Genomic DNA, 27,605 nt, shown 5'->3' with positions numbered 1-27,605 from the left:
ATTGCTTTTGTTAATGCAAAATAATGTTAGTAATTTGATGAAAATAGTAAGCCCACGTGAGCGTGTGCAGAGAGATAAACATAGTATGCTATGCATACCCAACCCCCTATGCATACTTAAACTCTGACACGTATCTAAAGCTCAAATTTCGCGCAGTTTTCCCTATTAAAATTAGAGCGCATCTTGTTTTCGAGCGCTGTTGCGCTCGCGCCTGCGCGTGCAACTACGACAACGAGTGTTGTTCATCTCTATGACAACCCGTTTATAGCTGCCCTGGTGGCGAAGTCAAGGCTGAGGATTACCTTTGGTGTAGAATGAACAGGTGCGATCATTGTCTATATTGTCAGGAAAATACAGCGTAAATGCTGTAAGGTTTCATGATACTCCGCCTGACGCGCTCAAGGGAAGGAATACATGCATACCTGTTGGTAAGACAAACTATTTACTGGAGAGATTATTCTTTCATGGACAGCATGCCGCATGCCCTAGCCTACTTTTACGCTTTACATATCAAGGTAACTAGAGCACGAATGTCTTGGTGTCTAGGTGCAGCGCATTTGTTGCAGAAAGTCTTGTTCAAGTCTTTACAGTGTTCCGAAACCTAACTCATGTTGGTCAGTACAAAGTCTTCATAATGGCTTCATGTACATGTAACTACTTGATTGTACACATAGCATGTCTGTGGAAGAGCTTGCAGCTCATGTTCTCTCAATACGCAATGCAATGCATGCTGCTGTCTGGTGATGATCTAGTTCTATTGAGGTTGAGACTCACGGAATACTGATATGCTTAGATTAGATGATAGACACTTAGATTTCCAAAGGATAGTATACGGATTTTTTTTAGAAATAGGGATGCAATAAGTTCATCTCTTGACCACAGGGAGGCGACTGTTTGTTGCAGGTATACCCAGCAACGTGCATGGATTGTTGACTTAGGGCTTGTCTTGCAGTGCTGTGCAATAATAATTTCAGGTTCAGTTCGTGTATTTTATGGTTATAGTTGTCATATATAGAATACAATCATCTTCTTCTTATTATGTTCTTGCTTTACAGAGGGCACAAGCTGAAACATGAACGGCAAGAGCCAAGAGGAATATGAAGACGACTTTGAAAAAGACTTGGACTGGTTGATCAGCGAGGAGAGCAAGAGTGAGGACCAGGTTTGTAATTCCTAATATGATAGGTAGATAAATAGAAAGAGAGAGAGAGAGCAATAGAGAGACGGATATAGAGAGAGGGGGGGGGGGTATACGCCTGTGTGCAGCTGGGTTCTGTTGATGAGTGATACAGTTACCTGGCGAGGTGTGTGTCAGTGTCTGCCTGTGACATCGATCCCACTGACACATATCGTGACACTTTCACTGTGCCAGGCTTTGCATATTGAGAGGCAACCCTTCCCTCTAATCTCCCCTCTCTCTCACCCTGGCATGTTTTTTTTTGCTAACACACGTTTCCTGCTCTCTCCACTGTGAAGTCCCAATCAGTCCATGAGGCACACCAATCCATCACCGTCACTGTGGTGTGTTTTGTGTCCTCTCTTAGGATGGCGAATACGAGAACATCGAAGCGCAGATAGACAAGGAGCTGGAGGACGACGACGATGACGATGATGACGAAGAAGAGGTATCCAAGACGAAACACAAGGGAGCGCAGAACGCTCCCAAGCCTGCCAACGGTCCACACGAGCAGGAGGAGGAAGAGGAGAGATGGCCCACCCCTCTGGAGCCTCTGGAGGGTGTTCCTGAACCAGACACCGAAGACGACGAAGCCAACAGCAGCATCAGCGGTAAGCTTGCGTCCCTCCTCCCCCCTCCGCCTTCTTTGGACGCCCTCGCCGAGGTCGTCCCCACTGGCGACGCCGTCGACGAGGACAAGAAGTACATCCTGGAGAAGATCCAGCAGGCCAACCGCGAGCTGCGGGACCAGGAGGCCCCGGACCTGAGCAGGCGGCGCCGGCTGCAGTTCAAGGACACCCTGGTGGACCTGGTGGTGCCGGCGGTGGACTACGGAGGAGATGGCGGAGCGGTGGTGCCGGGAGAGCAAACTGGTCAAGCTGCCCCAGCAGACAGGGACGTGGAGGGGGAGGTGTCGGGCAAGATGCAGCAGCTGAAGATCTCCTCCTCCTTCCTCCAGGAAAACCAGGCCACCACCACCATTAGAGACAGCCAAAGAGGGAAGGGTGTTAGTGGAGAAGGCACAGAAGAGGCAGCCAAGGAGGGGAGGGTGTTAGTGGAGAAAGACGGCAAGTTTGACCTGGTCAGCCTGAAGGAGGTCGAGAGCCTTGGCCTCTTGCCCCCTCTAGCCTGCCCCGTCACTACCACCAACGGAGGCGATAATCTGACCCTCCCGATCTCCCCTGGGCGCAAATCCAGCTCAGCCCTCCCCTCTTCCTCATCTCAAGCCACTGCTGCTGCTGCTGTCTCTTCCTCCTCCTCCTCCTCTGTCTCCCCAAGGCCCAATTCGGGCTTCTTCCCGGCGACACTGAAAATAGAGCATGTCGCCGTGTACGCCCCCAAACCACCGCCCAAGCCCAGGAACCGGCCCAATTCAGCCAGTCACACGCTGAGGCGGGTGAGCAAGGAGGGCGTGAAGCGCAGGGTGCAGTCGGCCAGCAGCGCGCCTCCTCTCTCCACCTTCTCCCTGTCCCCACAGCAGAAGGAGCACCTGCTACGCCTCCAGCAGAAGAGGGAGAGACTCGCCAAAGAGGTAATAGTCAGCAGGAGTAACATTATAATGTTACATTACACTTAATTGGCACTTTTATCCAAAGCGATTTGCAGTCATTTGCAGAGTATTGATTACAGTACCTGGAGCAGTATGGGATTAGGTGCATTGCTCAGGTGTGTGGTAGGGGCCTAGGGGATGAAAGGGTGGGATTTGAAGGGTTCGATCTGATCTGATGCTCATCTCCTTAACCAGTCTGCCGCTGCCTCATATAATTGTATCACTTTTTTAAGTATTTGTTGTGGGCTTTTCACACTTTCGTTTTAACTGGATAGTGAAGATTTGACAGGAACGTAGTGGGGAGAGTGATGGGGTATGACTGGGAAATGACTGAATCAACCTGGCTCCCCATGTATTTGGTGCAGATGCTCTACATGGTGCGCCACAGCACCCCCTATGTCATCTCTATTTTTTACCTGCCCAGCCAGAGGGGGCTTGGCCAGGCACTGCAGTGACCCCAACTGTTTGTTTGTTTGTGTGTTTTGTCTGTCCAATTGATTTGGCAATAATTCTGTCATGAATGGCTCGATTGTTACCAAAATTTGGTTTGTAGACTAATATGGGGAATAGAAACATTTTATTACTAATCTTTCATTACAATCGGACGACATGTTTGCATATTTATTTATTTTTTAAAAGTCCCCCTCAGTGTTGGCCATATTTGGGTCAGGTTGCCAGACCTGATGGAGCTTGCTCAGCATCACCCTCCTCATTATAGGCCAATTTTACTTTTATTTTGAATAATTTATAAGAAGAGATCACCCGAGTGTTGTATTATTAATGATAAAAGTGAAGGTAACAACGCCACATCTTACCAAGGACATAACAGAAACTGATTGGACACATGAAGGGAAGAAATAATTACCTTGCAGTAATTACAGAGATTGGCGTGGGCAGACGGGAATGCAGGCCGACAAACAGATGGTATACAGACGGACACACAGACTTACAGGCAGGTGGCACAAGAGAGGGATACAGGCAGATAGACAGAAAGACAAGATGGACTGATAGGTAGATGGAACGATGCAGACAAAAAGACAGTCAGATCAACATATTGACGCATTGGGCATTGTGTATGTAAAATTATTTTAGTTAGGATTAAGTCAAATGTGTCAGGCTTCATTACATGCAAATCAATGGCATGTTAATGTAAAGGGCTGTATCAATTCTGAAGAATTGATCTAAGCTGTAGATACTATACTATACTATACTATGTATATATTGTAGAACTCTTGGCTTTTTTATGACTGCTATAGTGAAGAGTGGGACAGGAAATGAGTGGGAAATAGAGGTGGGGTAGGGTTGGGATATGACCCAGGCTGGACTCGAACCCCAGTAACCATGGGCATGCAAGCCTATTTACGGATGGGTGGCTTAGCACGCTGCACCACAGTAACCCCAAAAGGCGGGGATCCTTTTATGTGTCGTACCTTGTTTACCTTTACACCCCTCACACATGCGCTCTCTCTCTCTCTCTCTCTCTCTCTCTCTCTCTCTCTCTCTCTCTCTCTCTCTCTCTCTCTCTCTCTCTCTCATCCACCAGGAGGAGCAGCGTAAGCGTGTGGAGGAGGACCAGAGGAGGCAGGACAACGAGCTGGCCTTCCAGGGCTGGCTCATGCGGAAGAGGGAGCAGCTGCATGAGGAGAAGCGCCTCGTCAGGGCCCAGGAAATGGAGCGCATGCACTGCAAAGTATGACCACAAGGTGGAAGTGTTGAGTTATGGTTTAGTCATGGGGGATATGTTAATTTACCATGTGACGTACCCAAAAGAGGGATGTGATATTGTGTGTCCTTCTCAATTAATAATCCATGCGAATGCATCACAGGAATAAATATGAGACTAGGCCTAAGGTCGAATGGTTTTCCTATAAATTAAAACTGGGCTGGCAAGGAAAGGTCAACTCATGACACTGTGACTTTTCAGGTAAAAGTGTAAGATCATTATTTAAAAGTTTTGGTGGAGTGTAGATCTAGTTTTAAACTTTAAACATATGCCTGTTTTCATTAGGTTGTAATTACGCTTTAATTACACTTTTAAGTCTTCTGTGAAGGAATTCTGATCTGATTTGGGAGTTAAATCCTGGGGATTACTGGTGAAAGTGCGGTAATATACACAAATGTTATTGGCCTAAATAGCTTCCTTCTCAGTCTAACATGGCAAAAGAACACAGTCAGGCCAGGGCCTCTTTAGTGTTTTATCTTCATCAAAAGAGAATTGTACTGGTATACTAAATTTAGCATTTCTGCCGGGTGTATTACTATGTAGTTATTGTTCAACAAAGTGCTGTTGAATTGTATATGGAGAACTGTCACACTTAAAGCAACATTCCACTTTTTCTGGAAACATCCTCCTTGTCCACTTCCCTTTGAGTGAAATAATGGAGTGTTATCTTTCTTCTGTTCTTGGAACCGTCTGGTGATAGTCCTTCTAGTTCCAAACTAGCATGTAGCAGGACCAATTCAGGTTCACTAATACATGCTAGCTTAGAGGCACACGTTGCATTGCCAGTCAGAGAACAGCTGAAAGAAAGGGAGAAAGTTAAAACTCTATTTAACTGCAGCTGAGGTGGGAAATTAGAACATTTACTAATATTCAGTACGTAGATTGATGTGAAGTATTAGTGGCTGTCCTGTGTCCTGGGAAGAGGGAGACATGTAGCCCTCAGGAGGCCTATCCAAGTGATGTAAGTACTGTGTAATAAGCAGGGCTATAAATTAACTTGTTGGCGGGTGTGAAGCCCTGATAAGAACTGTAAGTGTATGAGTATGTTTTTTATACTACCGTAGTGTGATTATAAATGCCTTCCCTGCTGTGTCTGCAGAATGAGCCGTGTGACCCTCAGGAGGCGTTCCGCGTGTGGCTGCAGCGTAAACAGGAGCAGCAGCTGAGGGAGAGGCAGCTGGAGGAGATGCGGAAGATGGAGCTGGAGGGACGCTTCTACCTCCACGACCGAGAGCAGTGCGAGAAGGCCTTCAAACAGTGAGTACTAGAAGTGCTGTGGAAATACAATCACTTCCACACACCTGCGCACCATGGGCGACAGGGCATTTAGTGTTGTTGGCCCCAAACTTTGGAATTCTCTTCCACTTTCACTTCGTCAATGCTCTTCACTATCTACTTTCAAATCTAAGCTAAAGACACACCTTTTCTCTTCTGCTTTTTAACTTCACTGACAGGCACTTCCACTTATTTTAATTATCAGTCTATTTTTTATTTTATTTTACATATTATTTTTCCCACTCATTTTTATTTTATTTTCAATTGCATTCTACTTCTTTTTTCTTATTTTAAAAAACATTTATTTTATTGTAAGTTACTTTTATTTCTATTTTATTCTTGCATTCTTATTACTCTCCTATTGTTAATTCACTGAAGCTTTGTTATACTTTCTCTACTGTTATGTATTTGTTTTTGATTGTAAAGTGTCCTTGGGTATTTTGAAAGGCGCTCAAAAATAAAATGTAGTAGTTAGTAGTAGTACTTTGGCAAACATTGAGTTAGTGTTTTGGCAAAGCCATTTGCACATTAGACAACGCGACCTCCACGACCGAGAGCAGTGCGGGAAGGCCTTCAAGCAGTGAATACTAGAAGTGCTCCGGCAACACCAGCAACACTTTGGCAAACAGTGAGTTAGTGTTTTGGCAAAGTCATGTGCACATTGTGAGTTAGTGTTTTGGCAAAGCCATGTGCACATTGTAAGTTAGTGTTTTGGCAAAGCCATGTGCACATTGGATAATCTCGGTGAGTGTTTGGGCGCTGGCTGATTGCAGCACTGTTATCGCAACGATGAAGTTCTTTATAATCTGGCCAGGCTCCTGTGCTTTCAGCCTTCTCAGAAGGAAGGCTTGACCGATATGTGTCAAATGCCTTTATATGCTACTGGTTGAAGGTACAGTCAATCAGATCGCTCTTTCCTCTGACCTACCAGCTGCCAGCCAATGACAGAAATGGTGCATCTTTGACTTAAATACACCCCTCCGAGCCATTTCAAATACTCAGTTTTTCCTGGTACCCATTCAGGAAAGAAATTAAGAGTTGGCCATCTTGGTCAAAGTAACTTGGTTGTGTTTTTTTTTCTCCTGTATCATAGGAGATATGGATGGGCCCAGGCAAGGCCAAATTGCCAGTAGAGGCCAAGGACAGTAGGGACATTCCCCAAGTGAAGGGCCACAGGGTCAAAAACAATAAAACAAGTGAAGTGGTTTAAACACGTAGAGCTTAGTTAATTACCTACTTCAAAGTGACGTCATCATGAAGCGAGCAGTGTTGCTACACAGTGTTGGAGGAGAGTCTTTGCTGCTGTTCTGTAGTTGTTTTGTTCCCTCTGTCTTTGTTTGACACTAGGCATTGGCTGTCAGGGCAGAAGTTTAATATTTAACATACACTGACCAGAATGAAAACCGACCTTCAACATATTCTCTGCCTCTTCAACGGAATTTCTTTCAAATGAAAACAAGCGAAATTGTGAAACTCTTACCCAACCCTGGCTGAAAAGAAAGGGGATTTCCCCACATACTTGAAGCAGCAGTGTCCACAAGTTCTCTAAGTAGGCAGAGTGGAAACACACATACACATACACCCCCAACAACACCTAATCCAAGTCCAAGTAAGCTTAACAACTAATTTACGCCCAGTGTCAGACAGCAAACTTCTCTTTAGTAGTTGTTACAAATATTTTTTAGTCTTGTGTAGATGTGTGTGCGAGTGTGAGTGTGTGTGTGTGTGTGTGTGTGTGTGTGTGTGTGTGTGTGTGTGTGTGTGTGTGTGTGTGTGTGTGTGTGTGTGTGTGTGTGTGTGTGTGTGTGTGTGTGTGTAATGGTTAACTCCTGTGGAACTGTGACGTGGTGTGATGTGTATGACGTGCTTGTCTTGTTTTTCAGGTGGCTGAGGCGCAAGCGAGCCGAGAAGAGGGCGGAGCAGCAGGCGGCTCGTGAGCGCTCCCGCAGGCTGATGCTGGAAGAGCGGCGGGCGCGTCGCATGCAGGACATCCTGTGCACCGTCAACGAGGCCAAGGCCTTCCGCTTCGCTGACCCCTACAGCTACCACTTCTGAACCTGAAGCACTCCTCCTACAGTTACCACTTCTGAACCTGAAGCACTCCTCCACAGCTACCACTTCTGAACCTGAAGCATTCCTCCACAGCTACCACTTCTGAACCTGAAGCACTCCTCCTACAGTTACCACTTCTGAACCTGAAGCACTCCTCCACAGCTACCACTTCTGAACCTGAAGCACTCCTCCACAGCTACCACTTCTGAACCTGAAGCATTCCTCCACAGCTACCACTTCTGAACCTGAAGCACTGACAGCACCAACCCATCCCCACCCCACCGTTCAGCCTAAGCACAGATGGTTCATAGATCTTGAGACTGATTTATACACAATCATAAGACCACTTCTGAAATAGATAGAAGAGAATAGAAGAGATGGTTGCTACATTTTGTTGACTGGTTATATCTACCTTGTCACTCTGAAGACAGACTTTCACACAAAACAAGCTAGCACTTCTGAAGTACCGAACCCTCAGATGAAGTGAGATTGCTCATAGATCTCATTGACAGCTTCTGTCTTACTCAGGATTCCCCAAGACACAATACAAGTCAGGAGTTGGCAGTCCAGTTGTTATCAACCAGCACTTCACTCTCACCTCTCGCCTGGGTTTGATCAGAGGAGGTTTTGCACACGTAGCTGTTGTTTTAGGGCAGTGTCTCCCAACATTCTCTGTCTCACATACCCCCTAAGCCCCCTTCTTCTATCTCAATGTGACTATGTTTCAAGTCAAAGAAGCACCTGCAGTTTTGCTCTCATACCTCTAGTGGTACACATACCCCTGGTTGGGAAACATTGTTTTACGGGATATATACAGTACTTTTAGGGGGGACATTTTGCATGGTGAGCACTGGAAATATAGTTAAATATGTTTATAGAATTTGCACATGCTGCACTGGATGCATTTTTTTGGTCCCAAGTCATCTTGCTTATGTGGACAAACATGCTGCTGTATCTCTTTCTTCATGAGGAACACTGTTCATTCTGTCATGGGTCACACACAAGCACTCTAGCCTCATGACAGATCAGTGGAAACATGCTCGCCGGGTCTCGCCATACCCTTTTACTCATTTTATACAGGTCTTGAGCTAATTGAACACATATTTCAGGTTGGAGAGGTGAACTCTGTTGAAATTTGAAAAGGATGGGATCTTGACATCTAATTTTACCCAATCGCTAATGTTTGGTTGCAATGTATGTATGTATGTAATTGGCATGCATGTAAGACATGTGTAATGCATAACCGTTCACCCCCTTCCCTCGTTCCTCCCACTGGTCGCTGATTGGTTGGGTTGGCACAGGGCTGATGTATCCAGACCCAGGCGTTACGTATCAGGGAATAATAGTTGAGCAGAAGCTTACCACTAAGACCAAGCTAGTGGCATAGTTGTAGTACTCTCAATAAATGCCTTTCACACCAAATTGGTGGATTTTCTCAAAGGGAACTCAGTTTTGGCCACAGTGTAACTTTTTGTCAGATTAGTATGTAGTAGTATACGGTAGCCTATATTTAGCAGTGTTAATTCACACAAGAAAGTCCAATTTTTCTAATTGGTCCCACTTTCTAAGTGTTGAATTAACACTACAGAATGTACTGTGTATGCCTCTATTATAGCAGTCTGTTGAGACTGTGTCCTTGGGAGTTGCGAGACTCACATGATTTGGCTCACACGTGGCCCAGTCATGGCGAAGATGGGGGGCAGATATGGTCCAGAGGCAGGTAGCTATGCTATGCATGATTATTATGAATCATATCCTATCCTGAAAAGTTGAAGATTAAATTGACCAAATGTCTGTGTATGATGATGTTTTATACATAATAGTTTATGGTAAAATACTCTGTGTGATATAAAATAAAGTCTTGAGAAAAGATCCAACAATTTCATGCTATTGTTGTTTTTGATTGTTTTTTTTACAATTTTCCAGATAGTTGTTATTCATTTTGTCAACAAATGGTTTAATGGGGCATTTTTTCTATCATAAGTAAGTGAACTTGTCTTGGCGTGAAATACAACTGCAATTTCTGAATGAATTTGAACACTCTTTTGGGCGCCGAGTGAACTAGCCTACATTACCCAACAAGCCGCGCGCCATACTTGCGCAGTTGTAGCTATGGCTCAGGACATCATCAAATGAGGATGCACTGCACCCGGGCAGCATCAGTACCAGAACAGTAAACGCTGGGCCCTTTAATCTTCGCTAAAGTCGAGAAAACAACTCCATTTGGACTATTATAACGTTGCCACGGGTACCTTACGCGTGCAGCATGGGAGAGCAGAAGGTAGGACAAAAGTGTAGCGACTGTGTTCTGGCTACATTGTTGTTTCTTCGTGGATTACAAAAGAGGAAAAGCGGAGGTGATGCGGTGGAATAGTTTATTAGCCAATGTGTGCTATATGGGGCGTGTTGCTCTCGTAATACTTCAATCTCGCGTTATGCAATGAAAATAGCAGTATTTGAAGCTCAACCGGGGTTACCAAAATCTATAACACTTGGCTTCTCAGCGAGGGCAAATCGGTTACTGTTGTGATTGTTGCTGGTGGCCGCGCCTGGCCGTGGCTGCAGGACACGGACAAAACATCGATTCATTTCAGATTCTTAAATTTGTGCCATGATTCATTCGCTGCCAAGGCCCGACTGTATACAACGTGGCTCGGGCCAGCTGTGGAACTCATTAACCCTCTTTGTGTGAATGAATTTGGGACTACTGACCAGCACATCTGTCGCGAACCAACCCATAGGCAATGGCGTAAACCTCTATCCGTCTCAAGGAGCTATCGCTTTCCCCATTGAACCGATTAGACGGGCGTGGAGCGGATGTAGGCTACCAAGGGGGTCTTCAGGACATTTGAAACAGTTGACGTTGTTTCATTTGTTCATCGATCACTTGACTAATTACTCCACCAGTTCGAGGCCAGGATGGAAGGATAGCTGGTTGATAAGATTATACCGTGCATGTAGATGCGCATTTGGTGTTTTACCAGTTTCATATGCCTTTGTGATGGCATAGCCTCAATGGGCTACCCAGGGAGTGATTCACATCGCAACACACCTCATCTGTGTGACGGAAATCTATATAAAGAATGCTGGTGAATAATCTCAGATTTGTTTATTGCAGTAAAATTGCACGGTGAACTCAATGGGACATGTGTAGAATGGGTCATGATGGATAGATATGGTAGACTTGGGGTCTATGTTTTCCCCCCCACAATGTGTGCATCCATGATGGTCATTTTGAAAAGTCCCTGAGATGCTCCATGGTACCTTGATTTCCGTAATATCACAAAACTATTACTGGTGATAGATACATCTCTGTTGTGTGAGTGACACATGATGAGATCATCAGGATCTGGTGAGTTTGGTGAGATCAAGTGTCGTTTGGCTCTCTTCTCTTCCCGACAGGAGTCACTTCGCAAGATCATCACCACTTTAGCACTGAAGAATGAGGAGATCCAGAACTTCATCTGCTCTCTCAAGCAGAGTCTGCAGAACTTGGAGGTACAGTCACGCACATCAGTTATTAATACACCTTTGTAAACACTTGGCTATGGCTCATGAGACCTTAAGACACATACACGTACATACAGACAGGGTCAAATGCTCCAGATGCTCTCTCTCTCTCTCTCTCTCTCTCTCTCTCTCTCTCTCTCTCTCTCTCTCTCTCTCTCTCTCTGAATTATCCAGCAGTCTCTTTCTGGATTATATTCACACATAGGAGTACATGTCATTAATGATAGATCCAATTACTGGCATTTAGTATTTTGTCACTACTACTTCAAGTAATAGGCCTACTCCGTCCTGGCTGTTATTACCCAGTTATAGCTATAGTATATAGTGGGTATATAAACAGAAAGGCTGTCATCATATTTAGTCTAGAGAATCGTGCTGGCTCGTCGCTTCTGTGGTGCACTTGTTCCCTGAAAACAGCTGCAGTGAAATATCTGATGAGATTACAATAAAAACGGGCAGATGGCCAGCAACAGGGTGTGTGTGTGTGTGTGTGTGTGTGTGTGTGTGTGTGTGTGTGTGTGTGTGTGTGTGTGTGTGTGTGTGTGTGACTGTGTGCATGTGCGTGCGTGTGTGTGTGCGTGTGTGTGTGTGGCAGAGGCCCAGAGAAGAGCTGTGGGGATGGGGAAGGAGTTACTGACCGCTGAGTCTGACGGGGTATTCTCTCACACATATTGGCTCAGACCTTTACTTCAGTGGTTTCATACCGGTGCTCCCTTGCTGAATTGCTGCTGTGATTGGGAGGTTACGGGTTCGAGTCCCAAGTGGTGAATTAGAGAGAGGGAGAGTATCATTTATTAATCCCGTGGGGAAAAAACTAGCACGATCGAGTACCATCACAGTAACGCTGCAACATGTCCTGTCCATTCCTGTGCTGCTGTGCAGGCCAACTCCACACGTGTGCAAAGCTTATACAGTAGTGTCAAAATGAAAATTATTCTTGTTGGTCCTACTCTCTTAGTATTGCATCAACACTGCAATTTACTGTGCTGGATATACTGCATAGTAAAATAAAATGCAGTGTTAGTTCAACACTTAGAGAGTGTCCTGGGATCAAATATACTGTAGAAGATAATACTCTTATAATACTCTTATAATACTATTTTTTTACTGTGTGCAGGCCAACTCCACGCGTGTGCAAGAGGACCTGGAGTCGGAGTTCAGCTCGCTGCACACAGTGCTGGATGAGCTGAAGGATGGTATGCTTACACGCATCAAACAGGAACGAGCCAGCCGCACATATGAGCTACAGGTTGGTCTGCTTGTCCCTATGTGTGTATGTGTGTGTGTGTTTGTGTGCTTCGGGTGTTGGAATGTGGATTGTGGACATTTTCTTATATGCCTGTTGTTTGTAGATTGCCAGTGTGTGTGTGTGTGTGTGTGTGTGTGTGTGTGTGTGTGTGTGTGTGTGTGTGTGTGTGTGTGTGTGTGTGTGTGTGTGTGTGTGTTTGTGCGCACATGCACAAGTTTGTGCATTGATTTGTGTATGTGTGTTTCTGTGTGTGTGTTTCTGTGTGTGTGTGTGTGTCTGTGTGTGTGTGTGCGTGTGTGTGTGTGCGCGTGCATGCGTGTGTGTGACGCGTCTGTGTATGTTTCCGTGTGTGATGTGTTTTCCACTGGATTGAATCAGAGAAAGTGCAAATGTATCCAGAGACTGATTGTGTGTCAAGTCAACCCTAGTGTAAGCCTGTTGAGCATACTACAGTAGTGTTAGTCATGGAGGTGAGGTGCCATGATAAGACTGATCAGGGGGGTTGATGCTCATCCCTCTGGGGATTACTCAGAGTCAATTTAGTTTATAATCCTCTACTACCTCATATTGGCCTTTGTATGCTAGCCGGCCTCTGTGCCAGAGCACCATATGTGTACTGTATGCAGAACTGACACCAATTAAAATGTGATTAGGCCAGCTTTGCAAAGGATCCGTGTCCAGGCTTGTCTTGTCTTGTCTTCCATCTGCACTGTCGTAAAAGCATGTTTACACAGATCTCGAAGGAATGGAGTTTCAAATATGATTGAGTATGTTACTATGATATTCTTTACGGCTCTGTTCCACACACATGCTTGGCACCATCTAAAGCAAATTTGTTTATCTTGGTCTCAAGAGAGATGAACAGACCAAGGATATGGATCACTGGAACCATGTTGTGTGGTCTGAAGAGACCAAGATAAACACATTTGCTTTAGATGGTGTCAAGCATGTGTGTTGGTAAACAAGTGAGTTTTACAAAAAAAAGTTAATCATCTCGATAGTCAAGCATGGTGTGATACTGGGACTGACATGGTTTGGGGATGAATGGATGGCGTCAACATTGGAAATCTGAATTGCACCTAAAAGAAATATGCATGTCAACATGCACTGTGACTACTGAAGCAAATCATGATGCGCTCCATAGGATTTCATTCAAATCTTACACCAATGTACAGTATTCATGGGTTCTAAATGTTTGTTTTAACCTGACTGTGCGAAACTAACTGCGCACAGCTCAACCTCTGATTGTTGGAAACCGATGTCAGTCAAAAAATCAGCTCATGTGGTTGGCTGCCAGTGTCTTGCCCCTCCGCACAACATCATGTTTACAAACACGGCGAACCCATGTATTTAAGCCAGATGCAGACTCAAAATGTAAAAGTTCAATGTAAAGAAATGTTGAAATGCACACCGATGACCTCCCTTTTAATCCCTTTTCATTTTGAGACGATTCGGGTCAACACGTCCCCTTCTCTACCGGATTTTAATCTGGGGTGTACTCACTTTTGAGGGTATATGTTCAAACATTAATGGCTGTATTTTTATTTTTTGTGAGTGATCAACAAATTTAAACGGATATGTTGTTAACAGGTCACTGATCATTGTGTCAAAGTGACATGTCTTTAATGTTGTCCTATAAAACATATATACTTACACATCTGCAAAAATGTGAGGGGTGTACTCACTTATGAGACATACTGTAACTGGCTTGCAACATTTTACGTACTAAATGCGTTGTGCGCTGTCATAGTGTAGTACTATGCTAGTTAAGTTTTCTTAGTGACTATTACAGCGTTCCACTGATGGGACGGTGTGTGTTAAGGGGCTACGATATGGTAACGATACGACACGATACGATACGATTATACTTTATTGTTAGTGTACACTGAAATTCATTTTGCATCCCTGAGCAAGACTAGTTTAAGACAGGACATACACATAACATCACATCACAAGACTATTGAAGAATTGACAAGAACAGAGAACATTGGCCTATATACAGACATACATGCATACATACATACATTACATACAACCCAAATTCATAATAGAGTCTCTGTATGAAGGGGTTAAGTAAAGGAACTTTTTCAGTTCTGTTCTGAAGGTTTGAAATTCTTCTCACCTGTGGCCTAATGGAGAATTGCAGCTAAATGTTTAATGTTGTGACAACGTTTCAGTCTCAATGTCCTTTTTCAGGTTGTGGTTCGTGAGTTGTGGCACTTTTCTCTTTGTTTGAAGTGTTGCGAGTATCGAGTCGCCAGAGCCTCCTTTTCGGATGTGCGCTTTGCACCTTCGTTAATGTTCTCTTCTCCTTGACAGAGTCAGCTGAGTGCCTGCACCAAAGCCCTGGAGAGCTCAGAGGAGCTGCTAGAGACGGCCAATCAGACCATCTGCTCCTCAGAGACAGACGACTTCACACAGGTACAGCACCACTGGAGTAGCAGCTGCTAATTAATCCAGCTGTGTCCCGTTCAAAGGCATTTTACTGTACAACAATGTGCACCTACACAGTTAGATGTAGCTGTTAAAGTTGCTGGTGGTTACACATATTCAGATAATTTTTAATGTAACTATATCTGTTAATGTCTAAACACGTCAAGTCAAGTCAAGTCAAGTCAAGTTTATTGTCAATTTCTTTACATGCACTGGTCATACAAAGAATTTGAAATTGCGTTTCTTGCTCTCCCATGCAGACATAGACTAATCTAGGTAAGGACATAGACAGTATAGACATAGACAGTACTCATACATGGACATAGACAGTATGGACGTAGACATTGCTCATACAGACATTTAAAGTGCAAGACTGGACAACAGAAGACTTGTAGAGAACATACATTAAGAGGAGGTATTTTGTTGTTCTTTTTTCTAGTCATGTGGATAATCATAAATACTCCATTGTGACAGGTGTGTTTCAGCCCTCTAACTGGAATATCTTTAAATCTGCAGTTTTGAAATGAGCATTCTGAAACTGTTTACGTGTAAACGATAAGCCAACCATGATTTAAAAAATATCAATATACACTCACCGGCCACTATATTAGGAACACCTGTTACAACTGTTCATTGAGGCAAATTTCTGATCATCCAATCACATGGTGGCAACTCGATGCCTTTGTGCATGTAGACATGGCCGGGATGATCTGATAGAGTTCAAACCGAGCATCATAATGGGGAAGAACGGTTATTTAAATGACTTTTAACATGGCATGGCTGTGGGTGCCGAAAGGGCCTGATTTGAGAATTTCAGAAAAGACTGATCTACTGGGATATGCACACACAACCATCTCTAGGGTTTACAAAGAATGGTACGAAAAAGAAAAATGCAGTGAGCCGCGATTCTGTGGGCAAAAATGCCTTGTTGATAGCAGAGGTCAGAGGGGAATGGCCATACTGGTTTGAGAATCCCTGCTTTCACAGCACATCAAATCTTGAGGCAAATGGGCTACAGCTGCAGAAAACCACATTTGGTGCCACTCCTGTCAGCTAAGAACAGGAAAATGAGGCAACAATTTACACAGGCTCACCATAAACGACACTAGCAGATTGGAAAAATGTTACCTGGTCTGATGAGTCTTGATATCTACCGCAACACTCAGGTCAGAATTTGGCGTCAACAACATGAAAACATGGGTCAACCCTGCTTTACATCAACATTTCAGGCTGGGGATATGATGGCATAAGGATATTTTCTTAGCACAATTTTGGCCAATTCGTACCAATTTATCGTTGTTGGAATGCCACAGCCTATACCGAGTAATGTTGTAGGCAGTTCAGGCAGTTCTGAAGGCACAAGGGGGTCCAACCCAGCCCTGAAGAGGTGTTCCTAATGAAGTGGCCGGTTAGTGTATGTGTAAACAGCTTCTTTCTTCATCACTTGAAGAGTGGAATGTACTTTTCTCGCCGATTCTACTCTCTAAGTGTTGCATGAACATTATAAAATGTATACTCTACCCTGTTCCGAAGTACCTATACTTAACCGGAAGCTGGTTGACATGTCAGTGCATGACTCTGGTAATGGACATCATTGTTGTTTGTAAACTAACTTTTGTGTGTCAGCCACAAATTGTCTGTTTATGCAGGGTAAAGCTGCTGTACGTTTGAGCTCTTTTCCTAAGGTTTCACCTGACATTTGTTTGCCCCTCTTGACAGAGCTATCATACACAGCTTTTTTACACTGTGGGGTGCCATTTTCTCTGTGGTCATGGTGCAACTTAAACCTCTTCTTGCTTCCTATCTTTGTCTCCTCTTTTCCTCTTGTCTTCTCCCTCTATGCTTTCCAGGCGGCCAAAGACATTAAGGATAGGTACAGTAACTACTGTCCATTTCCACCCCGCATAATCTAGAGAGAGCCATCTAATAATCCTCATGCTAGCTCAAATAGCCAAATGCACATAAGCAACCCGATCCCAATCCTCTTAGAGACGCTGCCAACTTTCACTGACCTGCAGTGTCATCATCATCTCCGTCATCATCAATGATCATCATCATCATCATCTTAATCATCTTCACGTAATAGAACCTGTCCTAGTGTCCATTTTTGCTCCATCCTTTTTTTTGTGCATTTCTTTGGCTTTATACATACTTTGAGTTGGAGTTTTTGTTTTTTGCTTTTCTTTTTTTCTTCTTTGAATAGTCAAGCATGTGATTTTTTATTGGCCCAGTCATGAGTTGTAGATACAAATCATAGGTGCTGAATGTAGTGATGATTTTTTGTCGTCTAGTGTGTAACACTAATAACTACAATATAATAACACACGGAATGTGTGTGTGTGTGTGTGTGTGTGTGTGTGTGTGTGTGTGTGTGTGTGTGTGTGTGTGTGTGTGTGTGTGTGTGTGTGTGTGTGTGTGTGTGTGTGTGTGTGTGTGTGTGTGTGTGTCTGTGTGTCTGTGTGCGTGGGCCTGTGTGTACGTGTGTGTACGTGTGTGTGTGTGTGTGTGTGTGTGTGTGTGTGTGTGTGTCTGTGTGTCTGTGTGCGTGGGCCTGTGTGTACGTGTGTGTGTGTGTGTGTGTGTGTGTGTGTGTGTGTGTGTGTGTGTGTGTGTGTGTGTGTGTGTGTGTGTGTGTGTGTGTGTGTGTGTGTGTGTGTGTGTGTCTGTGTGTGTGCAGTGTGACGATGGCCCCTGCCTTCCGCCTGTCCCTGAAGGCTAAAGTCAGTGACAACATGAACCACATGATGGTGGATTTCACCCAAGAGAAAGAGGTGCTGCAGGCAATCAAATTTCTACCAGGTGAGACCAACGTGAGATGAAAACTCAGCTCATGTTTTAAAAACACTGGCCACGTTTACATGACGTTTTTAATTCCGAATTGATAATTTACATTGAACTTTCATTTAACTCCGAACTCTGAAGTATTTACATGGTGTTTTCAAAGCGGATTTAAGCTTTATTCAGAATTAAGTTGAGTTAATTCTGAATTAAATGTCGTATGTAAACAAGGCCACTGTGTTCTTTTTCTCAGGTATCCTCCCTCTCAGATTTTAGTCCAAGGCTACAGACCTGCTTTTGCAATCCCCTCTTGAACTGCCGAACTGAGAAACGTTTAGTGGAGGAAGGGGGAACTCTGTTGAAATGTGAAATTTTATCCAGTCGCTAACATTTATTCATGTCATTGAGTGGCAATTACTAGTCGGAGGGGTGAACGCCATTGATGTCCGAAATGTGCGCCTCCACCTCTCTTATCCCTCCCTCATTCGCTAATTAGCTGGTTTTCTGGTAGCAAGAGCAACCCCCTTCCAGACCCTCTCTATGAATGAATTTAGTGCAAAGAGATGGAAAAACCAGGCTGACAATATGCAGACAGTGAGGCTGTAGTTTTGTACCAGATCTACAGTAGTTTACTAAGACTCTGTAAAAGGTACATTTAATAGGTACAGATTACATTTTGAGGGTCTTGAATGGTCAAGATGGCAGTAGTTGTATGTACTAATCTGAGGTTTATGTGGGGTTCTGGGGATATATTCCTGGAAGTTGGCAACGATACCATAGGCTTAGTAAAGTGCAGTGAAGTGAAAGCCCACCTGGAAAACTCCAACTCCCATTGTGATGCACTCCACAGCACACAAGTGCACATTGCACACAACAGCATTGCATTTATGCCTCACCCATGCAAGGGGGCAGCCCCCAATGGTGCCCCAAGGTATTTTAGACCTTTCCATCTTGGTCCCATTTTCAGCTGCCCATCTGTCTGCTATAGGGCGGCATGAATAATAGCTAAGAAATTGATTGGCAACAGGATATTGACTAGAATAGTAGCGGAGTGCAAGTTCTTTTGGCAGATAAACAACTTGGCCTAATGTCAAGAACTGCGAGACGTGGGAGAAACAATAGTTGGTTGGCTTGAACTGAAAAAATAAGGGAGACCGACCTCTTTGTTGATATTTCCAATTCAACTTAGCTCAACTTAATGTAATACTTATAAATTATATTAATTGAAGACTAAATTCAAGGCCGCTTTGTTTTTGGCAAGGCCTAATAGTGGCCTAATAAGTTTCCTAATTTAAGTTTGAATGGAAGTTTCTCTGTGTTCTCTGCCCCAGTGCCTGCAACGCCAGAGATCCAGCTGTCGGAGTGCCAGGTGTGCGACAACACAGTGACGGTGGTTTGGGCACTGGCGGAGCCCGACTCCAAGATAGACCACTACGTGTTGGAGCACCGGCGCACCAACCATGACGGCCCCCCGCGACCACGGGAGGACTACCCCTGGATGGTGTTGGAGGGCATTAAAACCACTGAACATACTCTCAACGGTGAACACTCAGAAATATAATAATCAGATCACTAAATTAGACAAATAACTAATTGCCAATGATGTTGAATTATGACCATAGTAGTAGGACTTCCTTCGCAAAGTATATCTATGAAATTAGGTTTAAACATTTGAATATTTAATTATAAACAGACAATACAGCTGATTATTGTATTATATGCAGTAGAATGTATATCTGCAGAGGTTATTATCCTCTGTGTTGCACCCGGATTAGAGCTGAAAACCACTTTAAAAAGCCTGGGGATTCCCAAATATGTTTGTTAAACACAACAAATGTCTATTTTTGTACTGTTGTTATTAAGAAGTGACCCACTCACAATGAGTCACTTCACCGCTAAGTATCACCTGGTTGTCTAAATATACGTCTCTTTCTGATTCCTCTGTTGTCCTCAGGGCTGCGCTTTGACACGCGCTTCATGAACTTCCGCGTCAAGGCGTGCAACAAGGCGGTGGCCGGGGAGTTCTCTGAACCAGTCACGCTGGAAACTCACGGTGAGTGCCTGTCGTCAGCAAGAAAACGCAGACGAAACCGCAGTGGAGACATTCCACCGATGCGGATGGTTTTAACTACCAGTCACTTAGAGTGGTTGAAAGACATGTGGTTCCCAATCCCACGCCTCTTCTCAGCAATTCCTTCTTATTGGTGATAAGCGGTGAAGTGTGGAAATGAACTTGTGTGTTATGTGGGCGTGAAGATTACAGGTGAGAAGGCGTGTGGCAAAAGACGTCAAAGGAAACATGTTACTTGAGAGTGGGACTCAGGATATCTTCACTTTTCCTGTGATGAAAAGGAAATTGCATTGCGCCATGCATTTCACCCTGCACTTTCCCCCATTTACTGTATTGTCTGTCTACCTGATATAACCTCTTAGTTTTAATCTGTTTTCTTGTCTAAACAACAAACAAGTATGTCCTTAGACTTCTCACCTAAGAGGATTATACTTTGTATGTGGAATTAGATTTTGCATTATACCATTTTCAGCCACAACAGATTTCAGCAAATGCAGAATGTAGCAGAGTAATAATGACTTATGTCACTATGAGAAGTGTTTGTAGGTACAGTCTGATCTCCAAAAAATCCGTGATCCTGGACACGGATGTTAAGAACACGAAATCCGTGTCCAGGAGCACGGATTTTGCCATTTTTTTTTTTTGGCAAAATCCGTGTTGGTCATGTTGGTAGGTATCTGACTTGCATATTGATCTCAAAGTTTTAAGAAGGCTCCATACCGATATATTTAAGTTATAAGCAGAGAATCGTATATGAGAGAGAGATAAATCAGTCGGGTTCTTTTCCGGTGTCCAATTAACGTCGGGTGAACGCCCCTTTAGGAGACCTTCGATTAGGAGACCTTCGGAGTCTTGAGGTTGAGAATAAATGGAGTCCCCTTAGCACTGTAGATGGCAGTAGCACACGTCTTGTGCAAACACCACCAAGAGAAGAAGAAGGGACAACGCCCCCTTAGGAGACCGAATTTTGAGCACACTTTGCATTGGATGGGCGGGTTTTAACATACGATCTTTCTCTCTTAGACGATATTCGTTATAAGGTTATATATAGGTTATAGAGTGTAGTGGAAAGTGCGCACATCCAGCAAAAAAGCATCAGCAGGTGCCAAATAAAAAAAACTGTCACATGTAGGAGCGGGAAAGGATCTGCACACTGCTTAAATTAAGACTTAATTTATTAGGAGCAACGTTTCATGCCTAGAGAAGATCTATGATCGAAACGTTGCTCCTAATAAATTAAGTCTTTTGCAAGCAGTGTGCAGATCCTTTCCCGCTCCTATATATATGTAGGTTATAACCATCCATTTACTTCTACCTGTCCTTCAGCATATTATCATGCCACTTAGCTTGTCTGTGTCTCCTCCTCCACAGCTTTTATGTTCAAACTGGACGCTGGCTCGGCCCACCAGAACCTGCGTGTGGAGGAGCTGAGTGTGGAGTGGGACAGCAGCGGAGGGAAGATCCAGGACATACGCAAGGACAAGAACCTGACCAACTCCCCCATGCGCTCCCCTGCCAGGTCACTATGCGCTCACTATACTGTGGATCTGCTGAATTTAAATATTTTGGGTCCACATTCAGTGCAGTGACTTCAATGTAGTAGAGTGGCTTAAATCACAGGTGCATGTTAGTGTGTGTTCTCATCAAACCAGTGTGTGTGTGTGTGTGTGTGTGTGTGTGTGTGTGTGTGTGTGTGTGTGTGTGTGTGTGTGTGTGTGTGTGTGTGTGTGTGTGTGTGTGTGTGTGTGTGTGTGTGTGTGTGTGCATTGGTCGTAGTACTTTGTGGCACAAACCAAACAAAACACATCTTAAAGTGATACTGTTCCATTTTTGGAAATAAGCTCATTTTATCCCTCCTCCTGAGTTAACTAATGTTTTTGGTAACACTTTACTTAAAGCCAACATTATAAGCGCATTTATAATAAATTATAACGCACATTATAATTACTTACAACGTATTATGACTACACTCATAATGCTTCATGATGCTTTATATTAACAGTTATGAATAACTATGAATCTAGCTTATAATGCTTTATAAATCCCAACGGTGTCATGAGTGCTCATGACTGGCTATAAACTACAGGCTGCCTGATGGGGCTTATAGTACATTAAGAGTACCTATACCCCTCTATGCACAGACCTGGATGATAAACTGTCATAAGGGTTCATAAGATGCTATAATGTTTCATGTGAGATCATAAGTCGTCAATGTGTGCTGTAAGTAAAGTGAAGTTCATATGGATGCATCTATAATGCACTGTATAATGCACATCTATAATGCATCATAATGTACTGTAAGCCCCATCAGGCAGCCTATAGTTTATATCCAGTCATGAGCACTCATAATACCCTTGGATTTATAAAGTATTATAAGCTAGATTCATGGTTATTAATTACTGTTAACATAAAGCATCATGAAACATCATCGGTGTAGTCGTAATGCGTTGTAAGTAATTATAATGTGCATTATAATTTGTTATAAATGCGCTCATAATGCGCTATAGATATGGGCTTCATAGAAAGTGTTACCATGGTTTTTTTTATTGGGGTACTTTCAACCGTTCTGTGGGTATGGCAGTGCAAATTTTACCTCCAAGCTAGCAGTTAACATTGAGTCCTATGAGACCAGCTGGGGGCTAACTGTCTCATAGGACTCAATGTTAATCGTTAGCTTGGAGGTAAAATTTGCACGCCATGCCCAGAGAACGGTTGAAAGTATAGGAGAATGGTAAAACCCCATTATTTAACTCAGGGGGAGGTGTAAAATAAGCGTATTTCCAAAAATGGGACAGTATCACTTTAAACGACCAGTTCAGTCAATTTCAACATGCAGTTGTAATGCTCACACTACCCTGGACTTGTCAGTACTTGAGGTTTTTTTTTTCTTTTCCGAGATCTTGGTCATTGTAATGGGGGCAGCGCTTTGTTTACATTAAAAAAAAAAAATTTTTTTTAATTTATTTCCAAAAACATCCGAAAGGTTATACAATATCAGCAGACAACTGGCAAACAGCGGTACCTTTTGGGAAAATATTTGAAGTAGGCCTATGTTAATTTAAAAAAAAACCCGCTGCCCCCATTAGAATAGCTCATATCTCAGAAAGGGCTTAGCCGGGCATCACCGGGTACTGACAAGTCAAGGGTAGCATGAGCAATACAACAGCATATTGAAATTGACTGAACTGGTCCTTTACAATTACAGAAGCAGATCTCTTCCTCTGATCTTAGCCTCAGTCACATTCCCTGACTCCCTCCCTCTGTTGTTTCCCCACAGGACGGCCATGATGTCTCCAAAGAGGACTCCCTCTGCACGCGTCGGCAGAGACCGCTTCACTGCAGAGTCCTACACAGTGCTTGGTAATTGCAGTCCCTTTCCTATGTGTAGATCTGTGCCCCTTCCTATTACTCATGGAAATGTGTCATCTCTGTCCCTTTATACCAGGGGTCTGGTCTGGCCCCCGATATAATTTTAATGTTATGCAGCTTCACATGAAATATGACATATTTTGTAAATGACTCTCAGAAAGTACCTTTGCAATACAATTAAATTATATTCAGGGGATCTAGAGAAGGTATGGTCTGTTTTAAAGGTGGCTGCCTTCAATATAGGCCTAAAGTGCAGGGGAAATCCTGGTTTGTGCTCATAGTACGGCCCTCTGAGGACTTTTACGGCCCTTCGTGGAATTTGAAGTGGCCTGTCAAATGAAAAAGGTTCCCCACCGCTGTTTTATACAGTTCTGTGTCATCTCTGTCCCTTGCTGTGGTTTGTGTAATCTTCATCTTCATTTTCTTTTTAAAGATAAACTGTATTTTGGGCCTTTAGTCCTTTATTTTGGACAGGACAGTTAGGACAATTAGCAAGTGTGACAGGAAACGAGGAGTAGAGAGGTGGGGGAAATGACCTCGAGCCGGACTCAAACTAAGGTCCCCGATGTATATGATATGGCCTGGCCCCAAGGCAAGGCACCCCATGAGCCAAGGCACCCCATCTTCATCTTCATGCTGTGTCATTTGCTTGCCCCCGTTGCGTTGCCCAGGTGACAGCATGATCGACGCGGGGCAGCAGTACTGGGAGGTGAGCTTCGACAAGGAGAGCAAGGCGTTTGCGGCCGGCGTGGCTCTTCGTAACCTGGGCCGCTTTGACCAGCTGGGCAAGAGCAACGCCTCCTGGTGCCTCCACCTCAACAACTGGCTCCAGCAGAGCCTGACGGCCAAGCACAACAACAAGGCGCGCACGCTCGACTGCCCCATCCCCAACCGCATAGGCGTCTACTGCAACTACGAGGAGGGTGAGTGGTTAAATAGGGTGTGTGTGTGTGTGTGCGTGTGTGTTTGTGTGTGGTACAAGGACCAGAGACGTTCCATTCCGAAGAATAAAAGAATCTTTGCTAGGACTGCTACCACAAATATATACAGTAGGTATATCCCCCTATTAGTAGTGAAACTATTACTTATGGTTAAACTTTTCCGTGTATGCCTGGTGTGTAAATCCCTTTGCTCTTCGGGTCACTTTGACCATCCCGTCTATCCTCAGTTTATCTTGGTTTGGGAAAATTCTGGATGTACGTACGTCATTGGAATCGGTCTGCTGCCCCGGTCTGTCCCGAGGCATTTCCTGCACGGCCATTGGTCCCGCCTCTGAGAGGAGGTTTGCTAGACCAACTTTGTCTAAGAGCTTGACGTGACCGCCAAGTGAAATGAAAGGTGGAGATTAGAGAGGCCCATAAACACATTCATAGGTCCTTCCAGGCAGCCCGCCCTGCAGTTCCCATCAGTGTCTAACGTCATCGCTACTGTATGTTGAAACACTGCTGTTGAAGTTTTCACTTCCTGACTGGAGGATACAGTACATTTTAGACATTGTTATGGTAAACTAGTTTGTAGGAAATTGTGGAGCTCAACACTAGCTGGAGAATACTCTACTGTGGCATGCTGATTAGCATATGCTTCCAAAGACTCAATATCTGTAATCTCAGGTGTTTCCCTCTGCTCTTCAAAAATTGTGTGGAAGTAAAATTTTGCTCAACATAGCCTTTCCACTCATGATTGCCACATGTCTCTGATACTAGCTAATATAATGTTATCCGGCAGTTTAAAGACCAAGCACACCTCATGTCACGTCAACCCTTATCTCCACCGTATAAATGTCTGGGCAAAGTTCAGGTACTTTTTCTTTCCCTGTACCACCCACCCAAGATTTTTTTTCTTAAGTGCTTCCTTAAGAGTCTGCATTCCTTCCCCATTTCCAGGAACTTTGTCCTTCTACAATGCCAAGAGCAAGCTCCTCATCCACACCTTCAGAACCAAGTTCCAGCAACCCGTCGTTCCTGCCTTCATGGTGAGATACTGTACACATGCATGCAAACATCCAGGGCTTCACTGGAACAAAAACACCTGGGCACTTAAACTTTGCCAACCATTTGCCTTAAATTGGCCCCTCATACATATGTACAAGCCGATTTCACATTATATCCTGCTTGACTTCACTGTCTACTGAAGTTCACTGTCTGCATAAAGTCCACTTTCTATATTAAAGATGGACCAATGTAATGGGCTTCCCCCTCGAAACTGTGGTTCAGTTCCTAAGGAAGAGTATAGTGGAAAACGCACACATCCAGCAGAAAAGCATCAGCAGGTGCCAAATCAAAAAACTGTCACATGTTGGAGCGGGAAAGACCTGAAGAAGATTTATGATCGAAACGTTGCTCCAAATAAATTCAGTTCCTAAGGAAAACAAACTAACTAACTAACTAACTAACAAAACAACAGTATCAGCCTGTGAGGACTGTCGGCCCACCAGCAACATGCCCTGTATGCCAGATTACCAGTCCAACTTTGCAAATATCCTACGCACCAATGACAAACAGACCGTCACACAGTCATTCCCATTCACTAAGGTCATTTGTAATTGTTGACCAAACATTGTGGAGGTGTTTTGAGTGGGTTTTATCTTTATGTTCAATGGAAATATGGACTAATTGTCTGGAACATGACTACCTGCAGGTGTGTCAATGGATGTACCATGCCATTACCCATTAATGTCTCCTGAGAAGTTGTTTAAATAACCCAGGCCTTCATGGGTGAAGGACTCTTGAGCAAGGCACCTAACTCTACATTGCTCGAGTGACTGTGACTAATACCTAGTAGCTAACCTAAATAACTGTAAGTTGCTTTGGATAAAAGCCCGATTCATACCCTATGTGTGGTTAATTATGTCCTTTCTGTTCATGCATTCTAACCATCAACACTGTTATACCTCTGTCCATCCTTGATGTGTGATGTGTTTTTTTTTTATCTGTTATGTATGTAACTTAAGCTCCTCGATTTTGTGTCAAAATACGTGGTTAGTATGTGTGCAACACTCCACATGTACCCGTAACCTTGTCACACATAGGATATTTTTGAGCCTTTAGTGTAATGTAATGTCATCCCTCTCCCCACTTTATATCGCCCCCTGCAGGTGTGGAACGGCACCTTCACCGTGCACACAGGTCTGCAGGTGCCCAGCATCGTCCAGTGTGGACAGAAGAGAAACAGCGGTACAAGCAGCTCCAATGCCAGCCTCACCTAGTACCACCCTACCCCACCCCACCACCCCATACCCTGCATCACCTGCCTCGTCCACACTTCCTCGCCACCTTCATCCACCTGCAGAACTTTTGACATCGCCACAGGTGCGATCCGGGAGCACAAACCGCTTCCCAGCACATGTCTTCAGTAGGAGCCATTTAGGTTCTAAATCACAAAGGCTCTGTCTCCACCACCTACACCCACCCACCCCACCTGTGGCTGGGACACTAGGGGGGGATGAGGGTGGGGGTGGATGTGTGGTGGTGTGGAGGGAAGGTTATGGGTAGGGGGAAGGGACAGACAGAGCAGTGTTGTAGTCTGCCTCTCATGTCAGTCATTCAGCGCAATTTCCTGTGCCTTTTAGTTTCCTGTATAAAATGGACAATGAGGCCTGCTCACATTATGTAAACCACATGCTACAAAGATGGCCATCCGAGGCTTTCAAAGAAAATGGTATTCTGTCATGTGTGTGAGTTAGTGTGAGTGTGTAAGGAATGTCTATTAATGTGTATTTGCTTGTGTGAGTGTGCATATGATCAAACGGCCAAATAGCTCGTTCTTTTTTTTTTTTTTTTTTACAATTGTATTGTTCAAGTTATGTTAACATTTAATTGGAATTTGCACTACTTTCAAATGCAACTGAAAAGCATGTTAATGTAACTTTGTTCTGGCACACTGTCTGACCCCCCTCTAGTACGCATACTGTATATCACACACTGAATGTTGTGAGTATTACGCCTATAACTCGACCAGCTGCTTTTACAGTTACCATGATTGCTTTTCAAGGACAAAACCGGGTAACACAATAAGTCTGCTTACAGTCATTCAGATACTGTTTAACTTTGAAACTGAATGTATTCAATTCATCTTCGCCATCACCAATGCAAAGTAGATGAAACACAGCAAGGGTGTAAACAGCCATTTGACATATACAATAGCCCAGTTACTGTAAGAGCCCTTTGTAATGTTATCTCTAGACTGAATTGTACAGTAGTATTACCCAGTTGTAGCGTCACATATGGGACACGAGAACTGGAGCTTACTCTTAGTTGCGGTAAATATACCGGCAATGAGTTTCATGAGTGATTAACCCATTTTAGCCTAAGGCACCTGCAAGAAACGCCTGCTGAATGCTTAAGCCCTTGTTGGGAAAAGGTGACCTCTGCCTATTAAAACTTTAAATATCTCAGCCTCCGAAGCACATAAAAAACATTA

The 27,605-nt window shown here is 44.0% G+C and overlaps 2 protein-coding genes across 2 annotated transcripts; both read left to right on the top strand.

Moving 5' to 3' along the window:
* The first annotated feature begins 289 nt into the window (after positions 1-289).
* On the top strand, positions 290-9,649 carry ccdc181 (coiled-coil domain containing 181). Its single transcript, XM_063200237.1, has 6 exons — positions 290-428; positions 1,056-1,162; positions 1,545-2,708; positions 4,270-4,416; positions 5,549-5,706; positions 7,608-9,649. The coding sequence occupies exons 2-6, from the start codon at positions 1,073-1,075 to the stop codon at positions 7,777-7,779; spliced, it is 1,731 nt and encodes a 576-aa protein (XP_063056307.1). The 5' UTR covers positions 290-428; positions 1,056-1,072; the 3' UTR covers positions 7,780-9,649.
* A 385-nt stretch (positions 9,650-10,034) lies between these two features.
* fsd1 (fibronectin type III and SPRY domain containing 1) lies at positions 10,035-26,391 on the top strand. The gene is made up of 13 exons (XM_063200236.1): positions 10,035-10,057; positions 11,179-11,274; positions 12,404-12,535; positions 14,855-14,956; positions 16,819-16,841; positions 17,646-17,767; positions 19,078-19,287; positions 19,701-19,799; positions 21,189-21,336; positions 23,095-23,177; positions 23,858-24,109; positions 25,070-25,158; positions 26,281-26,391. The coding sequence occupies exons 1-13, from the start codon at positions 10,043-10,045 to the stop codon at positions 26,389-26,391; spliced, it is 1,482 nt and encodes a 493-aa protein (XP_063056306.1). The 5' UTR covers positions 10,035-10,042.
* The last annotated feature ends 1,214 nt before the right edge of the window (positions 26,392-27,605 follow it).

The sequence above is a fragment of the Engraulis encrasicolus genome, chromosome 6 (assembly GCF_034702125.1).
Source record: "Engraulis encrasicolus isolate BLACKSEA-1 chromosome 6, IST_EnEncr_1.0, whole genome shotgun sequence".
Classification (NCBI taxonomy): Eukaryota; Metazoa; Chordata; class Actinopteri; order Clupeiformes; family Engraulidae; genus Engraulis; species Engraulis encrasicolus.
Note: the sequence above shows the minus strand (reverse complement) of the source record. Positions and strands in the feature narration are given on the sequence as shown.